The 21,388-nt window shown below is 57.6% G+C and overlaps 1 protein-coding gene across 1 annotated transcript; it reads right to left on the reverse strand.

The window, feature by feature from the left end:
- Window positions 1-2,606: 2,606 nt before the first annotated feature.
- Window positions 2,607-10,006, reverse strand: NXNL2 (nucleoredoxin like 2). The gene is made up of 2 exons (XM_055310172.1): window positions 9,705-10,006; window positions 2,607-2,775 (listed from the first exon to the last, which is right to left on the reverse strand). The coding sequence occupies exons 1-2, from the start codon at window positions 10,004-10,006 to the stop codon at window positions 2,607-2,609; spliced, it is 471 nt and encodes a 156-aa protein (XP_055166147.1).
- Between the last annotated feature and the right edge of the window lie 11,382 nt (window positions 10,007-21,388).

Raw genomic sequence — 21,388 nt, forward strand, 5'->3', positions numbered from 1 at the left:
AGGCAGGCGCCCTGCAGGTGGCACGTGCGGAGCAAGCCTGAGGCAGGAGGCTCGAGGCCCAGGGAAGGCAGCCAGGGGCAGGCAGGCCCGAGCTGGTGGGACACGTGTCCGACTGGTCCGGGAGGGGCTGTCATGCAGGTGATTCAGGCTTTAACCATCTTCGCCGAGGCCAGAATCTGCCCGAAATGGTTTTAAGCAGCAAGTGAAGCTGTGCATTTGGGTTTCCTGATGCTGAAGGGAAGGGGCCCTGACTCCTGAGAAGCCACAGGTGCCCCCGTGCAATGAGGCTGGAGAACAGAAGACAGAGGAGGGGCTGCGCCGACCGGGGTGGCGCAGCTTCCTGGGTTCACCTGAGAAGGGGCCAGAGACTCAGCGGCTTCACTCTGCACAGGGAGTGGAGTGGCAGGAGGGCAGCTGGGGGCGAGGACCGTCAGGGAGGCCGCCCCGCCCAGGGATTGCAGAGCCACTGTAGGCACCATGGCCTGCGGGCATCACAGGGATGACCGTATGTGGGATGAGGAGCCCTCTACAGTCCCTGCCGCCCTGCTGGCCCTGGGGGACTGAGCTGTGTCTCAAAGGGCCTCCCGTGGCACCAGCAGCCTCTCGGGGGCTCGTCAGAGAGCAGAGGCCCCCCTGGCCACCCCAAGCAGGGGCTGGAGCTGCTGGAGAGACCAGCTCAGGGGGGCAGGCTGGAGGGCAGGGGTCCTGAAGGGCTGGTGACTCTGCCCGTCCCCGCCCTCCATCCTTGCTGTGCTGCAGGCTGGGATGTGTCTGCCAGCCCTGTGTCGTGCTGCCAGGAGCCCGCATGGCCCGCCAACTCCTATGCTGAAGCTGCAGCTCCCAGCACCTCAAGATGTGACTGTGCTTGGATACAAGGTCTTTACAGGGGTGATTAGGGTCCAACGAGGTCACCGGGGTGACCTAATCCCACCTGTCTGGTGTCCTTACGAGAGATCAGGCCTCAGACACACACAGAGGGATGACCAGTGAGGACACAGGGACGGCGCAGCTCGGAGCACACAGCCCGAGACACCTTGTTCTCGGACTTCTGCCTCCAGGGTGCAAGCCAACCAGCTGCAGTGTGGCAGCCGCCCTGTCTGCGGGCTTCGTTACACAGCCTGAGCTGACCCGCACATGTGCCAAGAGGCTGGAGGTGGGGCCAGGGATGCAGTGGGCACAAGGGACTGGACCCCAGCCGCCCCTTTGGTCCTGGGACGAGAAGGCCCAATCACCGCCCCATCCAACGAGTCATCAGATGGTGTCTGCTGAAGGGAGCCACAATGGACAAGCTGCCAGAGGGGAGACCCTGAGCAGGGATTCTGGGTATATTATAAAGCAGGAGACTGAGCTGACCTGTCCTGTAAATTATGTTCTCCTGGGGCAGGAAGGGAGACTGTTGAGTTTGTTCTGTTTCTACCGTACCCCTCCAGGTGGGGGGGGGGGTCAGAAGTGCACCTGCGGGGCACCTGGGGGCTCAGGTGGTGAACCATCTGCCTTCAGCTCAGGTCACGACCTCAGGGTCCTGGGATCGAGTCCTACATCAGGCTCCCTGTTCCACTTCTCTTTCCCCCTCTGCCTCTCCCCCTGCTCACTTGCTCCCTGTCTCTCAAATAAATAAAATCTTAAAAAAAAAAATAAGATGAAGAAGCAGAGTGTGCCTGTAACCACTGAGGTGAGTTGGGGTCTGTTTTCCAGCAAGGCCTGTGCTCCTGCACCCATCCAAGGGCGGAGAGCAGGCCCCACTCCCCCTGCACACAGGGACATAGGAAAGAATACTTCTAATCCATCGATTCTGCAAATCGGGATGAGCGCTCGCTCTGTGTTATCGTCTCACGTGTCTGTGTGTAGCACATGCTGTGTGCGTCTGTGTGGCGCCCTCCAAGGGACAGCTGTGAGCACCCCCTCAGCCGAGGTCCGGCGGCTGAGTGAGCAGTGGGGGCAGGGGGAACTAGGCCGCAGGGGACCGGTATGTCCAGATCCCAGTGGTGAGTGATGGGCAGGGTGAGGGCAGGGGGGCAAGGCCAGGTGGAGGCCGGGGCTGGTGCAGGACCCTGACAGGCCTCCTCGTGCTTTTTGCAAAGACAGCATGCAGGCCTTGGCTCCCCCAATGCACCAACACCTTTAGGAGACATGCACTGGATCTTAGAGACATGAGCACGCGGCCTGGGAAAGTCCGGAGTTATGAGGGCGGTGTCCCCACAGCCTTTCACTTTCCCGGCCACAGCCCCTAAGGTTTGCTTCGAGGAAGAAGGGGGTGGGGGCTCCGGGGAGGAGTCTCTTTATTAAAGCACGTGGGTTCCTCAGTTGTCCACATCGCTGACGTGAACTGAGTCCCCAGTGGTGTCTCAGCAAGTCCATGACGTCCCCTGAAGAGCCAGTACAAACACCTTTTTCCCAAATTCCAATAGCTGGACATGAACCGGCTCAAGCGCTCAGGTGCAAACACGTCCTGGCAGGTGCGGGAGGGCCCTGCTCCTGGGCCGCACAGTCCCCACCTGGGACTTCTGTGGGGACCCCAGCTCTGGGAGACGGGCCACTCTCCCTGTCCCAGGCACCCGTTGCTGCAGCAGGTGTGCAGCTCCCCTGCCCGGGGCCGAGGCCCCACGTCATCCAGAGAAGTTCTGAAAGATGTTGGCTGCCTCCACCCAGTTCTGGAAGCAGGCCAGCCCCTGCTCCCGGATCTGCTTGCGCCCTTTGTCGGTGATGACCTCCCCACTGGGCTTCACAACCACCAGCCTAGGGATGACCGAGATGTGGTACATGGTCCTCAGCTCACTGTGGAGAGAAGAGGCAGGGCCAGGTCAGCCAGAGGCCGGGCAGGTGGCCACACACATGACTGAGGGACCAGGGCCTCCCCGACCCAGTGGACCCAGTGGACCCTCAGCGGCCGGTGCTAAGCCAGTGCTTCCCAGAGGACCATCCACAGGGAGAAGCCACTCTGGGCCTGAGCTGCCCGCACCCTCGCCATGGCTGCCTGGGACCACGCAGCACCCGAGAGGTGGTGGCGAGTCTCAGAACATGAATTTTTCATCTCAGTTAATTTAAATTGAAGTAGCTACATGAGGCAGACATCTACCGTATGGGACATGCAATTCTAGACACACGAAGACCCCAACAAATTTACATCCCTCCTACATTCTAGATGTGGAAAAATACCAGGCACACACAGTGGTCAAAGATAGAACTCCGTGAGTTCTACATCAATGCAAAGCCACGTGAGACTTTCTGCCCAGCAAACTCAAGGACACACTGATTACAACACATTTCGGGGTGCCTGGGTGGCTCCGTGGTTGAGTGTCTGCCTCCAGCTCAGGTCATGATCCCGGGGTCCTAGGATCGAGTCCCACATCGAGCTCCCACAGGGAGCCTGCTTCTCTATCTCTGCATCTCTCATGAATAAATAAATAAAATCTTTTTTTAAAAAAAAACAACATATGATACATTTCTTGGCTACTTTTTCCATTGTGTGCAACCCAGTGAGTGACCTTTTTACAAAAGTTCTTGTGTTCATCCAGGGAAAGGAGTATCCACCTTCTTGGCTCCTCCCCATAACCTTCACCTGGATTACTGTCCTCAGAACAGGGCAGCCGATGAAAATCCCTCCCTGTCTCCAAGGCCAGCCCCCACGGGCCTCCCAGTGACAGTAATCTACCCGAGTTCCCTCACTTGTCACCTCCAAGACTGTGAATCTTCACGGAAGGACAAACACATGTGAGACCCTCCTGTTACCAAATCTCCCCACAACATCTCCATCACGGCCCTCCTGCGGCTTTCCACACCCAGATCAAACACAAAAGTGCAAATCAAGCAGAAAAAAAATACATCCTACCTCCACCCAACAAAGAGACGGCCTTGTTTTCAGGCATCTGTGAGATAGTGATGAAACCAGCATGCTCTCCACCACAATGGGATCTCAATACAGTGCAAATAATCAATAGCACACAGACCATTTAATCGGACCCTAAAGGCACAGAAATGGGAAACCGATACGAAATAATTTTTAGAACGGGTTTAAAAACTAAATAACCGGGGATCCCTGGGTGGCGCAGCAGTTTGGTGCCTGCCTTTGGCCCAGGGCATGATCCTGGGGATCTGGGATCGAGTCCTGCGTCGGGCTCCCTGCATGGAGCCTGCTTCTCCCTCTGCCTGTGTCTCTGCCTCTCTCTCTCTCTCTCTCTCTCTCTCTCTATGTTTATCATGAATAAATAAATAAACTCTTAAAAAAAACTAAATAACCATATGTTACACATGGAACAGCAACACCAACGACAATGTAATTAAAAGAACTACACGGGATACACTCTGGAAGCCAAGCCGTAGACTCCATTAGACATAGGAAGTTATGGCCTCAACACACTTTCCTGAACGACAAGCCTCCATGTAGACGAGCTGTGTGCTTGACCCCACAGGCAAACACGGCCCATTGCAGCAGACACCAGGAAAGGCCTAGTGTGTGGGAATCGCCAACAAACAAACCAAAGCTGGTCCCAGGGGGTAGCAATCAGAGCAGGACCAGGGCTGCTCATGGAGAGGGAGACGCGGGAGCCTCAGGAATCAGGCGGTGGCCAGGCATGGCCCAAGGTCACGGCTGTAACACCCATGGCTGCCCTGAGCACTCCTTCCCCAAGGAAACCCACACTCAGTGAGCCGCCACCCCAGCAGCTCCTGGAAGCCGGCCCACACAGCATCCCTTGCACTCTCATGTGAGGAGGGAAAGAGGTCAGCTTGGTGCAGAAGTGATCACCGTCAGTGAGACGCACACTGAGGCTGACAAACCAATGCCCAGACACGGAGAGACCCCACAGGCCTGCACACACAGGGTGGGGGTGTGACCCGGGAGATGGGGGGGGACATGTCCCCCTCCAAGGTTTGCAGACTCCTGCACAACCCCCAAAATCTGAAATGCCTAAGAAATCAGCTTTATCCCAAAACATAAAACAAACACAAAGGAAAGAGTCACCCAGCAGCCCTTGGCAGGAACCGGCCCGTGGCCCCCGGGCACTTTGTCCCCCAGCTCGGGCAGACGGGGTACATGGAGGCCTCAACTCTGGGCAGCACAGCAGAGCACACAGCGTGTACCGAGTCACAAATTCCCGCTGGGGCTGTGCCTCCCAGGGCCTGGGGCTGAGACCCTAAGACTAGGGGGAGGCCTGGGGGGCTCCCGGAGGGTGTTGAGGGACCTCCCGGCGAGCCCACATGCATTCCTGACTCCGCGTGTACACCCCTGCCGGCTCACCATGGCGCAGCATGTGCACAGCAGCACTGCTTTGCGTATAGGGGCTCCGGAGTAGCAGCAGTGCCAGGGAGCCTCCTGCCCCTGCAGGTGGGGGTGGACCCCGCAGCCCCAGGGTCCCTGCCTGCCCGCCCTCGCCTGCCAACCTGCCCGTCTTCCAGGGTCTCCTGGGAGGGAGGCTGAGAACCGTGCCCTTGACAGCCTGGGGCGTGGAGGCCTGCGGCTCACTGCCCAGAACCCAGAGCTCTGCCTTTCCTGGCATGAATCAGCTGAGGGACTTGGGCAAGCTGGACAGCCTCCCCCTGCCCCAGGGTCCTCGCCTGCACCTGGGGAAAACAGAACCCACCTCCCTGGGTTGCTGGGATGATGAGATGGCACATATACTTACAGCCCAGCTAAGGGATCAGCACACTAATGCTCAAAACACGCTGGCTGTTACTGATGGGGAGGCTCGCCTCCAAGTCCAAGTGGGCCAACCGTCCCATGCAGTACAGGGGGTGACACTAACCAGTCCTGGGATGGGTACTGAGCACACTGAGAACCCATGAGACTCCCCAGAGCACCTGTGTGGGTGCCAGGAAAGAGGAAGGTGTGAGGGTGTGCAGCCTGAGACACAGCAGCCACTCTGCCACCCTGAGGAAAGACAGGATTTGCCAGGTGACATTGGGGCTGCAACCTGAGCATGAAGCAGGCAGAGCAGAAAGCAGAGCCACGCAACGGCCTCACTGGCCTCCCCACTCCCTGGAGACCACCTCCTGGCTGCAGGGTGTGTAAGTTCAGCTGATCTGATCAACAACCTTGACTATCCAAGCGCTGAGCTGTGGCCTCCTGAAATCAGCTCTGATGCCCAGGAGGGGGGCACGCAAGGCAAGCCAGGCTTAGGGGAGGGAGCTGGAGTCTGGAGTTGACATCTGCTCCAGGATATCTTCAGAGTCAGCCGCATAGGCCCTCCAGTCACCGCCCTGGCAGCCTGTGCCTGGGGACAACCGTAACCTTGGAGCCACCCGGAGGGCCACGGAAGCATCTCCACGGAAGCATCTCTACCTCCTCTGGCACTGTGTCCCCAGGGAAGGGGTGTGCCTTGGCAGGAGGGGGGGGGACCTGGCTGCTCCCTGCCCTCAGCACTGGTGAAGAAGCCCTCCCATCACCGGACACAGTAGACACAGCAGACACATTGGGTCCTCCTCCCTGGCACAACTCCTCCTGGGTTGCCATGGCAATTCTGGCTCCAGCCTCTTCCCATCCCTCGAGTCACCCACGCACCTAAGCAGCAGCCCACAGGGCAGTCCGGGTGGCTCAGCGGTTTAGTGCCACCTTTCAGCCCAGGGCATGATCCTGGAGTCCCTGGATCGAGTCCCACATTGGGCTCCCTGCATGGAGTCTGCTTCTCCCTTTGCCTGTGTCTCTGTCTCTCTCTCTCTGTGTTTCTCATGAATAAATAAATAAAATCTTTAAAAAAAAAAAAAAGAAGCAGCCCACTGGTGCCCTGAACAGTGTCTGCCCCAACCCTAAGGACCACATTGGCGCTCCTGGCTGGGGATGGCGCTGGGTGCAAGAAGAGCACAGGAATGCCCCCAGGGCCCCAGGGGCTCGGAGGAGGAGTAGGGGCCACCAGGCGGGGACATGGGGGCTCCAGGGTCGAGGGTTTCCCACCTTTGGGAGTAGGAAAGGCATGGGGTGTCCCTGAACAGCAGCCGCCCAGTCTGGCCAGAACACAGGTGCAGAGGGGGTAAGAAGAGGCCAGGGCAGGACAGGGACTGAGCCCCCGGGGCAGGGGCCTGGGGAGCCGGGGTCGCCCTGGGGCAACCACACCTGCCTTCAAGAAGAGGAGGTGGGTTCTGGAGGCTGAGGCTGGGGGCATGGGTGAGAATATTCCCATGGTCCAGGGCCTAAGGGAGGGAAGCGGCAAGGAGGAGAAACTCAGACCTAGTGGATTCGGTGGCTATGGAGACAGGCTGAGTCAGGAGGCCCGGGGGAGCCCAAGCACCAGGCAAGTGAGAGGGCAGGGAGCACGGGCCCCTTGGCCCCACCGAGTGGACGAGTGGACGGCTCTAACGGAGCCACCCTCCTCTTGAGACATAAAGCCACGGCCACCTGTCTCCTCTATCCTCCTTGCCCGGAGGCTGAGGCGTCGCGTCCACCTGGCCCACGGTGGAGGCAGCAGAGCCAGGGCGGACTGGAGGCAGAGGGTGGGGTGGGGAGGATCACTGAGGCCTTCTGGGGGCCTGGAAGAGCCCATGGGGGCACTAGTGTTATTAAGAAACAACCAGAAAGTACATGAAAATCACCATTAAGCGGGTCTCGCACGCAGAGGCTGTCGCTTGGGTGCCAGGCAAAGGTGAGGGAAGGCGCAAAGGATGCCCCATCCTCGTTGCTGCCCCCACATTCAGGCTGTGCACTCCCTGCACACAGGCGCGGGCTGTGGGGATGGTGAGCAAGAGTGTGTCCAGGCAGAGGGTGTTGTGGCCCTGCAGCCATCTGCCTCCCAGCCCTGCTCCGGGCACCCCCGTGGGGCTCTCAGGTGAAGCCTCCTCCTCCTCCTCCCAGGACTCGGTGGTCAGCAGTCATCCAGTGGGTGGCCACTGACCATGACGGCCCACCGGGCCCAGGCAGCCGCTGCGCTGTCCTGGCTGCACTTCCCCAGGGTGCAGAGCGCTGTGTGCACTCGCTTCGGGAACCTTCCCAAAAGGCCGCCTGCATGCAGCCTGCATTCCCTAGTTCTCCATGCTGGTGGCAGTTTCCGGGTTGTTACAACCTGATTCTGAGTATCCAGGTGGACTGAGTGGAACTTAGGGCGCAGGTCCAAATATTCCCATGGAACAGCCTACTTCCGAGCACAGAATCACAAGGAGAACCCATGAGGGGCCGTTTAGAAAGCAGAAGGACAAGGAGCTCCCCTTTCCAGAAAGAAAACCAATGCTGGAATCTTCCAGAGACCAGGCTGGCCACCTGGCCCTGGGCTGCTCAGCTGCCTGCAGTAGATGCAAGGCTTTGCCTGCATAACAGGAACAGCGGAGGAGGCTGGCCACACCCTCCCCACCCCCACCTTGGGGCCAGGAGCTGCTGGGCTGAGGATTGGGTTTCCTGGAGCCCCCCATCTCTCCTGGGAGGAAGAGGAAACGCCAGAGCAGAAAGTCAGGTTCTTCCTCGGCGCCCCACAACACATCTGTGAAATGGGCACACTACCACCACCACGGCTACAAACTTGGGCTCTGGGGCAGCCCCCACACCTCACAGGGCGTCCTGACTGTGGGCTGGGAAATGCCTCGACTACATCCCCCATTGCAGCACCCAAAGTCCCAGAGCTGGCCGCCTGGACCCTCCGCCCAACGCCCAGCATGGCCACCCGGTCACTTTCAAAGCGGAGTGTGTTGCTTCAACAGCTGCACAGAACTTGAGAGCTGAGCATGTCAGAGGCATTTGGCTTCTGCCGCTTGGGGAGACCCTGCAGTGAATCCGTGGCCTGTAACCCCCTGAATCCTCCTCACTAGGTTGCCACGTCGGTTCATTTCCACTGCCGTGCACAGCAACCACAGTAGGACTCTCCTGGGGTGCGGGCTCCTCCTGGGAGGCCTGAGGCTCTGCTCCCCCTTGGTATCACCCACCCCTGTGTCTATGGGGAGGACCACTCGCCTCTGGACCTGTCCAGGGCCGGCTGCCATTTCTAACTGTCCACAAGGACTGTGGTCAGGATGGTAGAGGGGACCGGTGTGTGTGTGTGTGTGTGTGTGTGTGTGTGTGTGTGTGTGTGTTTGTGTCACACCACGTCTGAGTAATAGCCCCCAGAGACATGAGAAACATGCCCCGTAACTCACACCCAGAAACCCACTCCCCATCCATTACAGGGATCCATTACCACACCTTGTGAAGTGCAACGCACACCCAAGTCTGGAGGCTGTCCCCGCAACACAGACCCCAACGTACAATCCGAGCCCTGCCACAGGCCTGTGCCCCTGTGCTCTCCCTCCTCCCCCTCCTCCCGCCCACCTCCTTTATCTTACCTTCTCTGTTTCTCTGTCCTCCCTCCTCCAGCCCACCTCCTCCCTCCTCCCCCCCTCTCAGGCAGGTCCCCGCTCCCCTGGGTGAGCTCCCCTAGGTGAATTTTCGAGGCGCCCAGCATGAACTCCCCTGCAGCTCAGCAGTTTGGAAATCCCAGGGGAAGCGGGTTCCTCTGGCCTTGGGGTCCCTGCCCGCCTGGGCACGCGGTCCCCAGCCCCCCCCCCCCGACGGCCCGGTGCACCCGGCAGCGCACAGAGGATCCCCAGCTCCGACCCGAGCCCCCCCCCCCCAGGCCCCTCCGCGTTCAGCAGACGCGCTGGTTGGGAACGCAGAGCCCCGAGGCAGGCCCGGCTCCCCAGGCCCCGCCGGACCACGGGGAGGCTGGAGCCGGGAGCAGCGAGGGTGGACGCGGCCAGTCCGGGGCGGGGCGGGGCGGGGCGGGGCGGGTCTGGGTCTAGCCCCGCGCACTCACTGCCGGAGGGGGTCGTGGAAGGGCAGCGCCAGCCAGGCGCCGTGCAGGCGGCGCATGAAGTCCAGCATCTCCCGCGCGCTGCCGTCGGCGGACACGAACACCACCTGGAAGGGCGCGGGCCGCCGCGCCTCGGCCAGCAGCTGGGCGTGGAAGCGGCGCAGCAGCGGCGTGAAGTCGCGGCTGGACGCGCACCCGCCCGCGGCGAAGTACAGCGCCACCACCTTGTTCTGCAGCGCAGCGTCCGCCTCCACCCACGCGCCGTCGCGGGTCAGCAGGCGCCGGCCGCCCAGGACGTCCACCATGGCCGGGGCGGTCGGGCACCTGCAGGGGCGGGCGCACAGGCTCCTGCGGCCGCGGCACCTGCGCGGCGGACACCTGCGCGGCGGACACCTGCGGGGGGCGGGGGCGGGGATGCAAACAGGTGGTCACGTGCGCTGCCCGCGCTGCGCGGGGACCTGGGCCCCCAGTGGCTCCTCGTCCCGGCCTCGGCCTCTGGGGGGTCAGGGGCGTGCGCCCCGGGGACTGGAGGGACATTCGCAGACACCTGCGACCCAGAAGCAGCGGCCGCGGCGGCAGCTCTCGCCCCCAGGAGGCCGCCCTCCCGGGAGCTCGGAGCTCGTCGGCTCTCCGGCCCGCCCCTCGTCACCCTGCGCCCCCGGCCGGCCCCGCAGCTGCCTCCCACCCCCGCTCGGGCCCGCCCCGCCCCGCCCCGCCCCATCCATCCCCAACCCCGTGCCACCGCGGTCCCCTGCGCGCCCACACCCGCCCCGCGCTCCCCTGCGCCCCGGGTCGCCACTTCTTAAGCTCTCCCCACCCCGCGCTCCTGCCCCAAGCATCCAGGCGGCCCAGGAGGTGACAGTATTGACGCAGCAGGAGCGCTAGAGGCCCTGGGGAAGCAGCAAAGTCCTCTCAGCTCTGCCTGGGCAGGGGTGCGAAGCGGCGGGGCGCAGAATTCAGGGATTTAGGTGCGGGCGAAATGGGCGCCCCACGCCGGGGGACGCACCTGCTGCAGGGACGCAGCGCCCGGCGGAGGGTCTGTCCAGAGGGTCTGGGGGACCCGTGCTGCTCCCAGCGGCGCGCTGCCGACGCCTAGATTCGCTGTGGAAGCGTAAGATCTGGGGAACCGGAGAAAAAAGTTGAGAGGGGGCCCTTGCTTGTGTGGAAGTCTGACTTTTATCAGAACGGAATGCCCCTGAATTCTAAATGTCGCCAAGACTATTCTGAGCTGTTTGACCTCTTTTTTCTTATCTCAACAGTAAGCAAAGTAGGGAACATTCCTTTTAGTGACACCCTCCCACGGGGACATGTCCAGCTACTGGTGTAAATGCTGTCTAGTGCTATGGGAGCCTTCCTGCGACCCTGTGTGCACCCGGGTGGCTCTGCAGGGAGGGGACATCTGGGACACCCCCCCTCCCCAGGGGACCCTCCTCATCCTGAGTGTGTGTGTGTGTGTGTGTGTGTGTGTGTGTGTGTGTGAAGGAAGGGACCTGTGCTCCAGAGCTCCTGCAGAGAAGAGCAAGGGACCCCGGGCCAGTACAGCTCATGCACCTGCAGCACCAGACTGAGGGACTCCTCAGGGCCCTTCCGTCACATGAGCCTGTGTCTCTGGCCACCACCCCATCCCACTGGCCACTCCTTAAGATGGGACGGGGCTACAGTTGCCATGAGAGGCAAGCCCAGCACCCTCTCCAGCCTCTGCTGGGACCAAGTCTCCTACACAACTTCCTCCAACCAACCAAGAACATCCACAAGTGGAGTCCTAGAAGCCAGATTTGGTGACCTCTAATCCCAGCTGGGACGTAGTGACTGCTCATTCTGGAAGCCCTCCTGGGCATGTATGGAGGGGGCATGTACCAAGGCTCCTGAGCACAGGCATCAGCTAATCCGATTTGTGTGCCCTAGATAATCACAGCCCAGCAGGACAGTGCTCCCTGTCCTCGGGCTTGTGAGCAGCCAGGCGAGGGCCTTCTTGGGCCTGCCCTCCACACCTGCTGCCCCAGAGCCGTCTCCCTGCCCTTTGCCATCCTCTGAACAGTCCATGACCTCTGTCCCACCCTACCACCCATGCCTCACCAAACTGAAGCAGGGTCTTCTCTGCACTTCCTCCTCTGGTGACCACACTCCCCAGAGCCCTCCCCTGGCAGTCTTCGTAAGGAATCCAGCGAATTTATCCCCCCTCCTGGGGCGGATCGCCCAGCCTACATTCAGTAACAATCCCCTGACCTTGGGGTCTCCTCTCTGCGGCTTGGGGGCCCCTGGCCCCAGTGCACTCTCTCAGTCGGCCATTAACCCCAACCCCACCTGTATCCAGAGTGGAGCTTAGCTCCCTCTCCCTCCTCCCCACAGGAGGACTGCGCATAATCTGCCCGCTGCCCTCAGCCCTGGCTCGGCCTCCCCGCAGCTCAGTGACCAAGGGCAGAACGTTTGCAGAGCGACTGCAGAACGCCGGCTGCTGGCACAGGGTCTTCAAAGCCTCCCCGGGGAGAAAGCTACGGTATGATCCCGGCTCCGCCAGCCTGCCTTAGCGCGCAAGCTCCCCGCACGCACGTGGGGCCAGCGTGCAGGCTCCGGGCGTGTGGGGACCAGGCTGCTCCTCAGGAGATGTCATGTTCTGAGCGGGAGTACTGGGGAAGCCCGGGCCAGCCTGCCCTCGGATGCCACATGCACTCTGCTCCTCCGTGCCAGTGGCTGGGCCACTGGACGTGAAACTGACTTTTTCTTTTCACTACAAGGTGCACACGTGAGGGCAATCCGCTTATTTCCACCGCTGCGTGGGAACACAGAATGATCTCCAGGGAAACTTTCTACTCTGATCAGCGCTGCAAACAAATTAGACATCCCAGTGTGCAAATACCACTGTCTGCAGTTCCTGGCTTCAGGTAGTCACGCTGGGGTTGTTTTCCCATATTTAAATATTTGTTCCTAGGGAATGATAGTGTGAAGTCTTCGGGACTCATTTTTTCTTTAATGTATTTGAGGGGCCCCTGGGGGTATCAGTGGTGGAGTATCTGCCTTTGGCTCAGGTCGTGATCCCAGGGTCTGGGGATGGAGTCCTGCAGGAGAGTCCCTCTGCCTGTGGCTCTGCCTCTCTCGTGAATAAATAAATGAGATCTTTCAAGAATTAAAATAATTTTAATCACATGAGACAAAAGCTCCATGCTATGCATGATAGTCTGAAAGTGCTGGACCTGGTGAGGCCCCAAGGCTTCCCATGGCTGACCCCATCCCCCCTGCCTGCCACCCTCCAGGAGGTGCTGGGATGATCCAAACACTTCCTTTCCCACCTCCCTCCCCAGTGCCTGCCCAGGGAGATGGAAGGCCCTCCCTGGAATGGTATATCATTTCCCCAACAGGAGGGGAATAAGAGCCCCTGCCTGGTGCTACCCCTTCTCCCTGACTTTGGATGCTAAGCAAGGACATGATGCCTGGAGCTGCTGCAGCCACCTTGAGTCTGTGAGGAGTAAGTCAAGAGAATTTTGGAGACACCTGCCTCATCCTCTGACATCAGCAGCTCCTAAAGCCCAATCAGCATTACAGTCCCCTGGAGGCTTACAGGTGGTTTGTGAGAAGAATAACCCCGAATTTCAGCAGTGTTCGGAGTCTGTTTTGCAGGACACTGGGAGACCCGAGGCCCGTTCAGATGGCTTGCAGGGTGGAAACTGTTTTCATGATGACACGGAGACCGTATCTGCCTTCTCGGGTGTATTGGCATTGGCACTGATGGTGCACAGGGAGCAGTGGGAAAATGCTGGCGCAACCTGAATCGGGCCAAGTGGCACCAAACCATTCTTAGCGGTCACCATCTTATCTCTTTATGTGCATTCCCGGTGAAAAAGCCAGTTTTACTTCATGTTGATGATGACACTGTAGAAGTTAATGATTGTGCACACTGTTCTTCAAACTTAACAGGGCCCCGGGAGGACGCTTCTCGGTGTGGCCTCAGGACGGCGGAAGGCCACAGACACGCAGGCTGTACGTTTCCCGACAGCCACTGAGCGGCCAGCAGAGGCCAAGCTCCAGTCCTGATGAGGGTGTAGAACCCAGCCCTTAACCTAAGGGGGGGTAGGGCATCGACCATGTGTACCTGATGCTTGACATCAGGCCCCTCTGACCTAGGGGGACCCCTGGACCCCCCCAGGCCACCGCTGCCTAGAGACAGACGCACATCCACCTACCCAGGCACCTCCTTCATCTGTGCTCTTCCCCGTCCGCCCTGAGCCCAGTGCCCAGCTCACTCCCCCAGCCTCACCGTCCCCGCACTGTGTCTGACCCCAACGCTACCTGTGTGACCCTCCCCGTGGCAGGGGAGGTGACCACATCCCCTCCATGGCATCATCTCATGACCCACTGGCCCCAGCACTCCTGAACAATGACACCTACCTTGTGAAACACCTATCTGTGCCTGTACGTGCGCAAGTGTGTGACAGTAGGCATGTGCACGCGCAGCCCATGATCCGGCAACTGAACGCTTGCCTCGGGTGCCCCAGGAGCCCCCCTGCGCCCCCCCCTGCCCCCACCTCAGCCCCGGAGCTCCCCACTCCCTGCAGCAGAGGTGTCCTCCCAGGGTGGCCGGGGTGGTGCCCAGAGCTTGGGGCCCTCTCTGGAGGGGGGTCCCACCTGCCCCATTCTCGAGAGGCACCCTGTCTCTCTGTAGCCTGTGGCCCCACCCCTGTGCATGAACCCAGAGACCTTGGCTCTTGTGTCCCACTGTCTGTCCTGTTTCAGTAAAACCGGCTCCAGAACAGGGAGCACACAAGGCCCACACAAGGGCCGTGGAGAATTGTGCATGGGTGTGGAGGGGGCTCTGCGGACACGAAAATGTCCTCCTCTCTCCATGCGGCCCTTGAGTAAAACCCGGTGTGCTGCAACTGTCCAGGACTGGATGGTTCTGTCGCTCATCATGTTGCCGTGTCCCCTCCCTCCCCATCCCCGGGAACTCCACTTAGGGCTCCACGGATTCCTAAGGGCCAGACTGACCCAGGGCCCCCTCCCTGGGGCTTGGAATCAGGCACCCCCCTCACCCCACATCTCCTGTCATGTTTGGGTAACGTCTCTGCTGGTTGTTGCTGTGAGTCCTTCCTGGGACAGGACAGGAGGTGGGTGACCGATCAGTGCCCCTGGTGACCCTGGGAGAGGTCAGGCCCTGGGATGCACTGAGAACCCTGCCCGGCAGCCCCGCCTCTGCCTTGCGCTGGGAGGTGCTTCCCCAGAGCCCACAGGGGGCCCAAGCTGTGGATGGCAGCGCCAACACTCGGGCGGGGATCTCGCTTGGTCTCACACGCGCCCAGGCCAACCCGGAGCCCCCCAGGGAAAATCTGTGGATCATGAGAAAACCGTGAAATTGCTGGGCCTGCTCATCATCTTAATTGTCATCTTAGCGACACCCGGCACAAGGCTATGACCCCAGAGACCAGAGGGCACCTGCCGTTAAGGAAGATCCTTCCGAGTCTTCAGTAATGAGGCCACAATTCTGTGTGCATGTAAGTTCTTGGCCAGAGACATCTCCCAACCTGGGCGCTGTAGGGCCGTGGATGTGCCGCTCCTGCTTTGATTCTGTAGCTCACCTTTGGTTTATGATTTTCCTGTAAAATATGGAGCTGTCCTAATACGAACAGCCGCGCGACCTGACCCAGGTTGCCAGGCAGCCCTGCTGCAGCTGCCCTCCGGCCTCGGCCTCGGGTCCCAACCACTGGCCGGCTTGGGGCTGTGGGCAGGACCAGGGGTCCCTCGAGGTGTCCGGCGGCCACACGAGGAGGGAGCGTGCAGGGCAACTGTTGGGGCAGACGTGACTGAGCCAGCACGTGGCGCGCGGCCTGGCACACTCCGAGAGGAGGGCACGCTGTCTCCTTGCGAGCCTGTCAGGCCGGAGACCTGCTGGGATACAGTTCCATCCCCAGGTACAGCTGCTGAAATCTGCTAACCTTTCTCCTTTTTATAGAGAAATCGCACAGCAGCCTTTGGTTTGCCGCTGTGAGCCTGTGGCTAGGGATGCCGGCTAGGGGCAGTGTCCCCGTCACACAGCGGGCCTACTGCTCATGGCCGGCTGCCGCGTGCAGCCTCCGGCTGAGCAGGTCACAAGCTTGCTCCCTCTGAAACTGTCTCTTACCACAGTGGACAGGGGCTAGGGGGGCACTGGACAGGTCACCCCCGCTGAGCAGCCACAGAGGATCCCACACGGAACAGGAACGCAGGTCACTGGAAAACCCACAGTCGTCCCCTCCTCCCTCCAGGAAGCGCTGCAGGACCTTCCTCCCCGCGCTGGGTCTCTCCTGTTTTCAGAGCAGCCCCCACATGAGCTCACAAACACACACTCTCACATGAGCTCGCACATGCACGCAGACGCAGTCACACACAAACACACACGCAGAGCTCACACACGAGCTCTCACACATATGCATACCCACATGCACGTGCACGCACACGGAGCCTCAGCTCTAAGGAAGGTGGGCAGCAGCTGCGTCTGCAAGGGCAGAGGGGCTTCCCTGCCAGGATAAAAAGCATGAAAACACAGGAGACACTGCCCTCATGCTACCAGCTGAAACAGGGCAGCTGTGCAAACCCAAGCGATTGGCTTCAGGGCATGCGTCCAGCTGGCCCTCTGGCGGGTGTGGGGCCACAACAGCAGCGGGGCCTCAGCGGGTGAGCTGCTGGGGAGCCTCCAGCAGGTCCTGGGAGGAGGCCCTGCAGCCGGGCTCACTCAACACCCAAGAATGTTGGGGGTGGGATGGTGGGGAGGGCCGCCCTAACCACAGGCCCCCAACAGCCACAACCCACTCCATGTCCCACAGGACGGAAGACCTTCCTGGAAGAGGAGAGACACCCCCCCTCCACAGGGGACTCTCGGGGTCGCCAGCCCCACCCCCCTGATGTGCATACACACCCCCTGGACCTCCTGTCACCGGGAGGCAAAGATGCTGCTCCTCAAGGTCGTGGGGTACCCTTCTGCCCCACAGTTAAGGCCACCACCTTCACCCAGAAGCCTCCTGCACCCAGCGGCGGGGTCGGCCTTCCTCACTCAACCCCACGGTGTGGAGCTCGCTCACCGTGTAGTCTTCCCTTGTCAGGACAGACACGTAGGCGGATTCACAGGCTGCGGCGGCCTCCAGGTGCTCCCCCAGGCTGGTGTCTGCTCCCAGGCTGCCTGGCATGCTCCGGCCGGCAAGAACATGCCCCACATCCCTCTGGGGCCCACAGACAACATGCCCACACCTGGCTCACGGGTTTTCTGCACACGAGTGCCTTAGGTTGTCTACGTGGATTCCCCAGGAACCTCCCATCGTCCTCTGTGTGAAGTCTGTGTTAATGTCCTGGGAATGAGCTACAGCCAGCCCAGCAGCGGGCAGCCAAGGCGCAGCTTTCACCTGCCCTTCCCTAGTGACTCAGACGCCAAGCAGCTTCCCTGGGTTTCCTGGCCCTTGTGGACCTTCTCCAGGAGACCGTCCATGGCTCCTTCCTTCTCACTTGGGTTGTCCTCTTGTTGGAGCTCCTTCCACATTCTGGGCACCAACCTTCCACCACCCAGACATGGCCGCATCTGCACCTTCCCTCACTTTATCAGCAGGTGCTTACGAAGTACACACTTCAACCCTGATGAAGCCTTATGTGACGTCACCTGCCTTTGTGGACTGTGCTTTGAGGGTCCCACGGGAGGTTCCACAACCCCAGCGTCATGAAGACTCTTGCCTAGGATGTCCTGTGGGTTTCCATGCTGGCTCTTACTTCCAGGCTCACCCATGGTCCACTCTTTAATATTCATATATAAAGGGTCTAAATCCATGTTTTTGCATGTGGACATCGAATTCCTCCAGCCTGGCATGCAGGAAGGACCGTGAGGTGCCGTGGCACCTCTGAGCAAGGTTGGCTGACTATGAGTGGAGGCAGGTTTTGGGACTCTCCTGTGTTTCTGAGTCAGAGCCTTATACCAACACCACCCTACCTTGGGCCTATCTCACCACACATTTACAGAAAGCTCTGACATCAGAACTTAACCCAGATTTTCACTTTTCAACAGTCTTTTGAGTATTTGGAGTCCTTTTGTACATCCATAAAAATTTTAGGCAGCTTGCTTACTTCTGCAACAAACTGGCCAGCTTTCCGGGAGAGATGGCCACAGTAACGAGGACTCTTCCAATCCACAAACATGGAATTTCTCAGTGTTCATCTTCGGGGCATAATCTTGCTTTTATTAAATTTATTCCCAAGTAGTATAACCTTTCTGATGCAGGAGTGGAGGAAATTAACTTCACTTGAGATCACTCGTACTGTACAGAGACGTAGATGACTTCTGCATAGAGATCTATGGAACCACTTTGCCGAGTTCGTTAGATCTCAAGTTTTTTTTTGTGTATATCCCTTGGGATTTTTGACACAGAATCATGTCACCTGCAAATAAGGACGGTTTTATTTCTTTCTTTCCTATCTGACTGCAGCAGTACAATGTTGAGAAGTGATGAGTGTGGAGGCCCTTGACATCCCTAATCCTATGGGAAGCCAGGTACAATGTCACCTGTAGATTTCTTAAAAAAAAAAGAAAAAGATTTTAAGTCATCTACACATCTGACACGGGACTCAAAACTCATGATCTTGAGATCAAGAGTCACCTGTGTTCCCTACAGAACCAGCCAGGGGCCCTGGCTATAGATTCTTCTCAAGGAGGCCCTTCATCAGGTTGAGAAATTGCTTCCTACTCCACGTTCCCCGAGTTTTTGTTACAAACAGCTATCACATTTGGTCAAATAATTTCTTCCCACCTCTAGAACGGATGTGCACCTTCTGTCCTCCACTTGCTAATGTGGTAGACACATACATTGGTTTTCTGATATTAAACCTCACTTGGCTGTGCACCTCAACTCTTCTATACAGACACACCTCGTTTTATAGCACGTCACAATTACTTTTTTTTTTTTTTTTATTCAAAGGTTTCTGGCAACCTTGCCAGAATGTCTGTTGGCATTTCCAACGGCACTGGCTCATTTCCTATCTATGCAACACGCTTTGGTGATTCTTGCAGTATTTCAAATTTCCTCATTATATTTGTTACGGTGATCTGTGATCAGTGATGAGGCCTCCTTCAAAACTCAGATAATAGCATTTGTTAGCAATTAAATATTTTTCAATTAAGGTACATACATATTTCTAGACACAATGCAACTGCACATTTCACAGACTAGGTGTAGTGCAAACATGACTTTTAGACGTACAGGAAACCAAAAAATTCACCTGATTTGCTGTACCGTGACACCGCGTTCTCTGGGAAAGAAGCCCACAGTGTCTCGGAGGTGTGCCTGCGCATTGCTGGATTTGTTAACGAGTCTCCACGTGTCCCCAGAACTTCCGAAGGACACTTCCTGGTCCACGGTCCACTCCTCCTGGTTCTGTGTGGCTCAGAGCACACAACTGGCAGGCATCCCCTGTTCTCTTTCCTGACACCGTGAAAGACACACATTACTTACTTCTGCACGTTCAGTGGCATCACCACCAAAGCCATCCACTCCTTAGCTTTTTGTTTCAACATCTGTCCTTGTCACAGGCCTTTTGATAGTCCCCACGGTGTCTGCCCACCTGTCTCGGCCATTTGTACCCAAGACCTTCCCACCTCCCTGGAGTCGTCCAGCATGTGGCATGAAGCTGTGCACGTATTTCCTCACAACCCTCATAACTTCTGTAAAGTTGGTGGTAATGTCTCCTCTTTCATTCCTGACGATGGCGATCTGTGTCACCTCTGTCATTATAGCTAAAAGTGTACCAAACTCATGTATCTTTTCAAAGAACCAACTAGTTTTTGGTTTCATTGATTTTTTTCAATTGTCTTTGCTTTCCTGTGTCATGGTTTTCATACTAATCTTTATTCTTTCCTTCTGTTTGCTTTGGATTTATTTTGCTCTTTTGCTAGTTTTTTAAAGGTAGAATTTTAGATTCCTGACTTGAAATCTCTTCAGTATTTACAGTTGTAAATCTTCCTGTGAGCACGGGTTTGCTGCACCTCATAAATTTTGATTACACTGTGTTGTGATTAACAGTAGGAAGTAATATTCTATTTACAAACACCTCTTTAATGACCAATTACAGTTTTTGCTAAAGTCAAACTCCAAGAAAGTATCAAGGAGTTCAATATAAAACATACGTTGTCGGTTAACTAATCCAAGCTCTGTAGTACATGTACTGAAAGGAAATAGGGAAGCATCTCACAGTCTCTCTTCCTTTTTCTCTGCACATAGTCCCAGAAGCCAGCTGATGAGAACTTTGTGCAAAGTACACAGGGATATGCTTGGTACTAAGCCGTTGCACAATCTATGTCATAACCCAGATGGTCTGTGGACTGAGTTCCAGCCTCTTAAGGACAAACACGAATTCTGTGGAACACACAGCTGTGATGGTTACTCAGTGAAACTCCAAGACTACACAACAAATGCTCTGTGATACTATTATTCTGTTCCCATAATTAAGCAGTGGTTTCTTGTAATAAATAATATGTATCTTCCAAACTTACAAAACATCATCTTCCAAAATTGCATTAACATGAGAGGACGCAAGAGCATCTTGCAAGTAGAAGTCATTTTGTGCAAAGTACTGCTCAGGCCTGCAGGTTTCCCTCGTGTGTTGCTCTAAAATGTAGTGGGTGTCCTTTCTGGAAGAGAATGGAGCTATCTAGAAGGAGTTACATTTCATTTCAGATGGAGCCACCAACATCATTAGGGTGCTGACACTGGAGGGCCGAACTTTGCCCAGAAGGCATTCCTGAAAGGCAGCAGGAGACCAGGGCCACCTGGCGGAGGTCACAGACGGCCCACAGCCTGGCTCGCAGATGGCAGAACAGACATGCCACACGCTGACAATCTGAGCAACCAACCACAGAAAGCATTCCTAGAACTCCAAACGCAACTTTAACCATTTCCAGGATCCCAACATCCTCTAAGAGTAAGATTCTTGTATTGACGTAAAACGTAATCTGGAGGTTTAAAACAGAAAACTCAGGTCACGGTCAATAGAAATATAAAAGCTATTTTCTCATCACCCCAGAAATCCAGCTCTGCAAATAGGAACAAATACCCCACGACTTTCATGAAGCCCTGAGCCCCAAGACAGCAAGTCTCCGAGGTGAGCGCAGCACACCACCCTGGGTTTGGAGAGGCGTTTCCTTAGACTACAGTTTCCTGGGCCCAAATCAGCGCCTGAAGCCCAGGAACCTGCATTCCCAGTGCATCTCGCCCAAGCCTCAGCACATCCTGAGGCCAAGTCTCACAGCGCACCCAGGAATGCTAGCCCAGGGGGTTAGCATCTCATTCCTCTTACTGACCATTAATGATTATTCACTTCTAAGGACTCTCAGACTGACAAAATCTGCAGGCAGTGAATTCCTATTTCTTGGCTCTCATCCCAGAGCCATGTCAGATGCCAAGAAGAAAGGACATAAAAGCCACCTTTTAGAGACAGAAGGCAGCCACAGTTTTCTGGAAGGGCTTAGCTAGGCTTCTGACAACCATGTTCAGTGGCCTATGGAAAAAGTGCGTTTGGCATGGACAGCACGAGGGAGATGAAAGCAGCCCCATCCACTGGCATGCCGCTGCCTCGCATGGTGCTGCTTGGCCACCTGCTCTGACATGCAGCCTGGGGCCCACTGGCCACTCTCTGCAAGCCCTGGTCAGCACTGCGTGGTGGCGAGGTGCGGGGGCAGTGAGACCCCC

The sequence above is a fragment of the Nyctereutes procyonoides genome, unplaced genomic scaffold (genome assembly GCF_905146905.1).
Source record: "Nyctereutes procyonoides isolate TBG_1078 unplaced genomic scaffold, NYPRO_anot_genome, whole genome shotgun sequence".
Taxonomy (NCBI): domain Eukaryota; kingdom Metazoa; phylum Chordata; class Mammalia; order Carnivora; family Canidae; genus Nyctereutes; species Nyctereutes procyonoides.

Excerpts from the sequence above, each read along its gene's own strand:
- NXNL2 (XM_055310172.1), bottom strand. The coding sequence starts at position 10,006 with ATGGTGGACGTCCTGGGCGGCCGGCGCCTGCTGACCCGCGACGGCGCG. Across the intron at positions 2,776-9,704 it reads TTCCACGACCCCCTCCGGCA|TGAGCTGAGGACCATGTACC; the intron begins GTGAGTGCGCGG and ends TTCTCTCCACAG.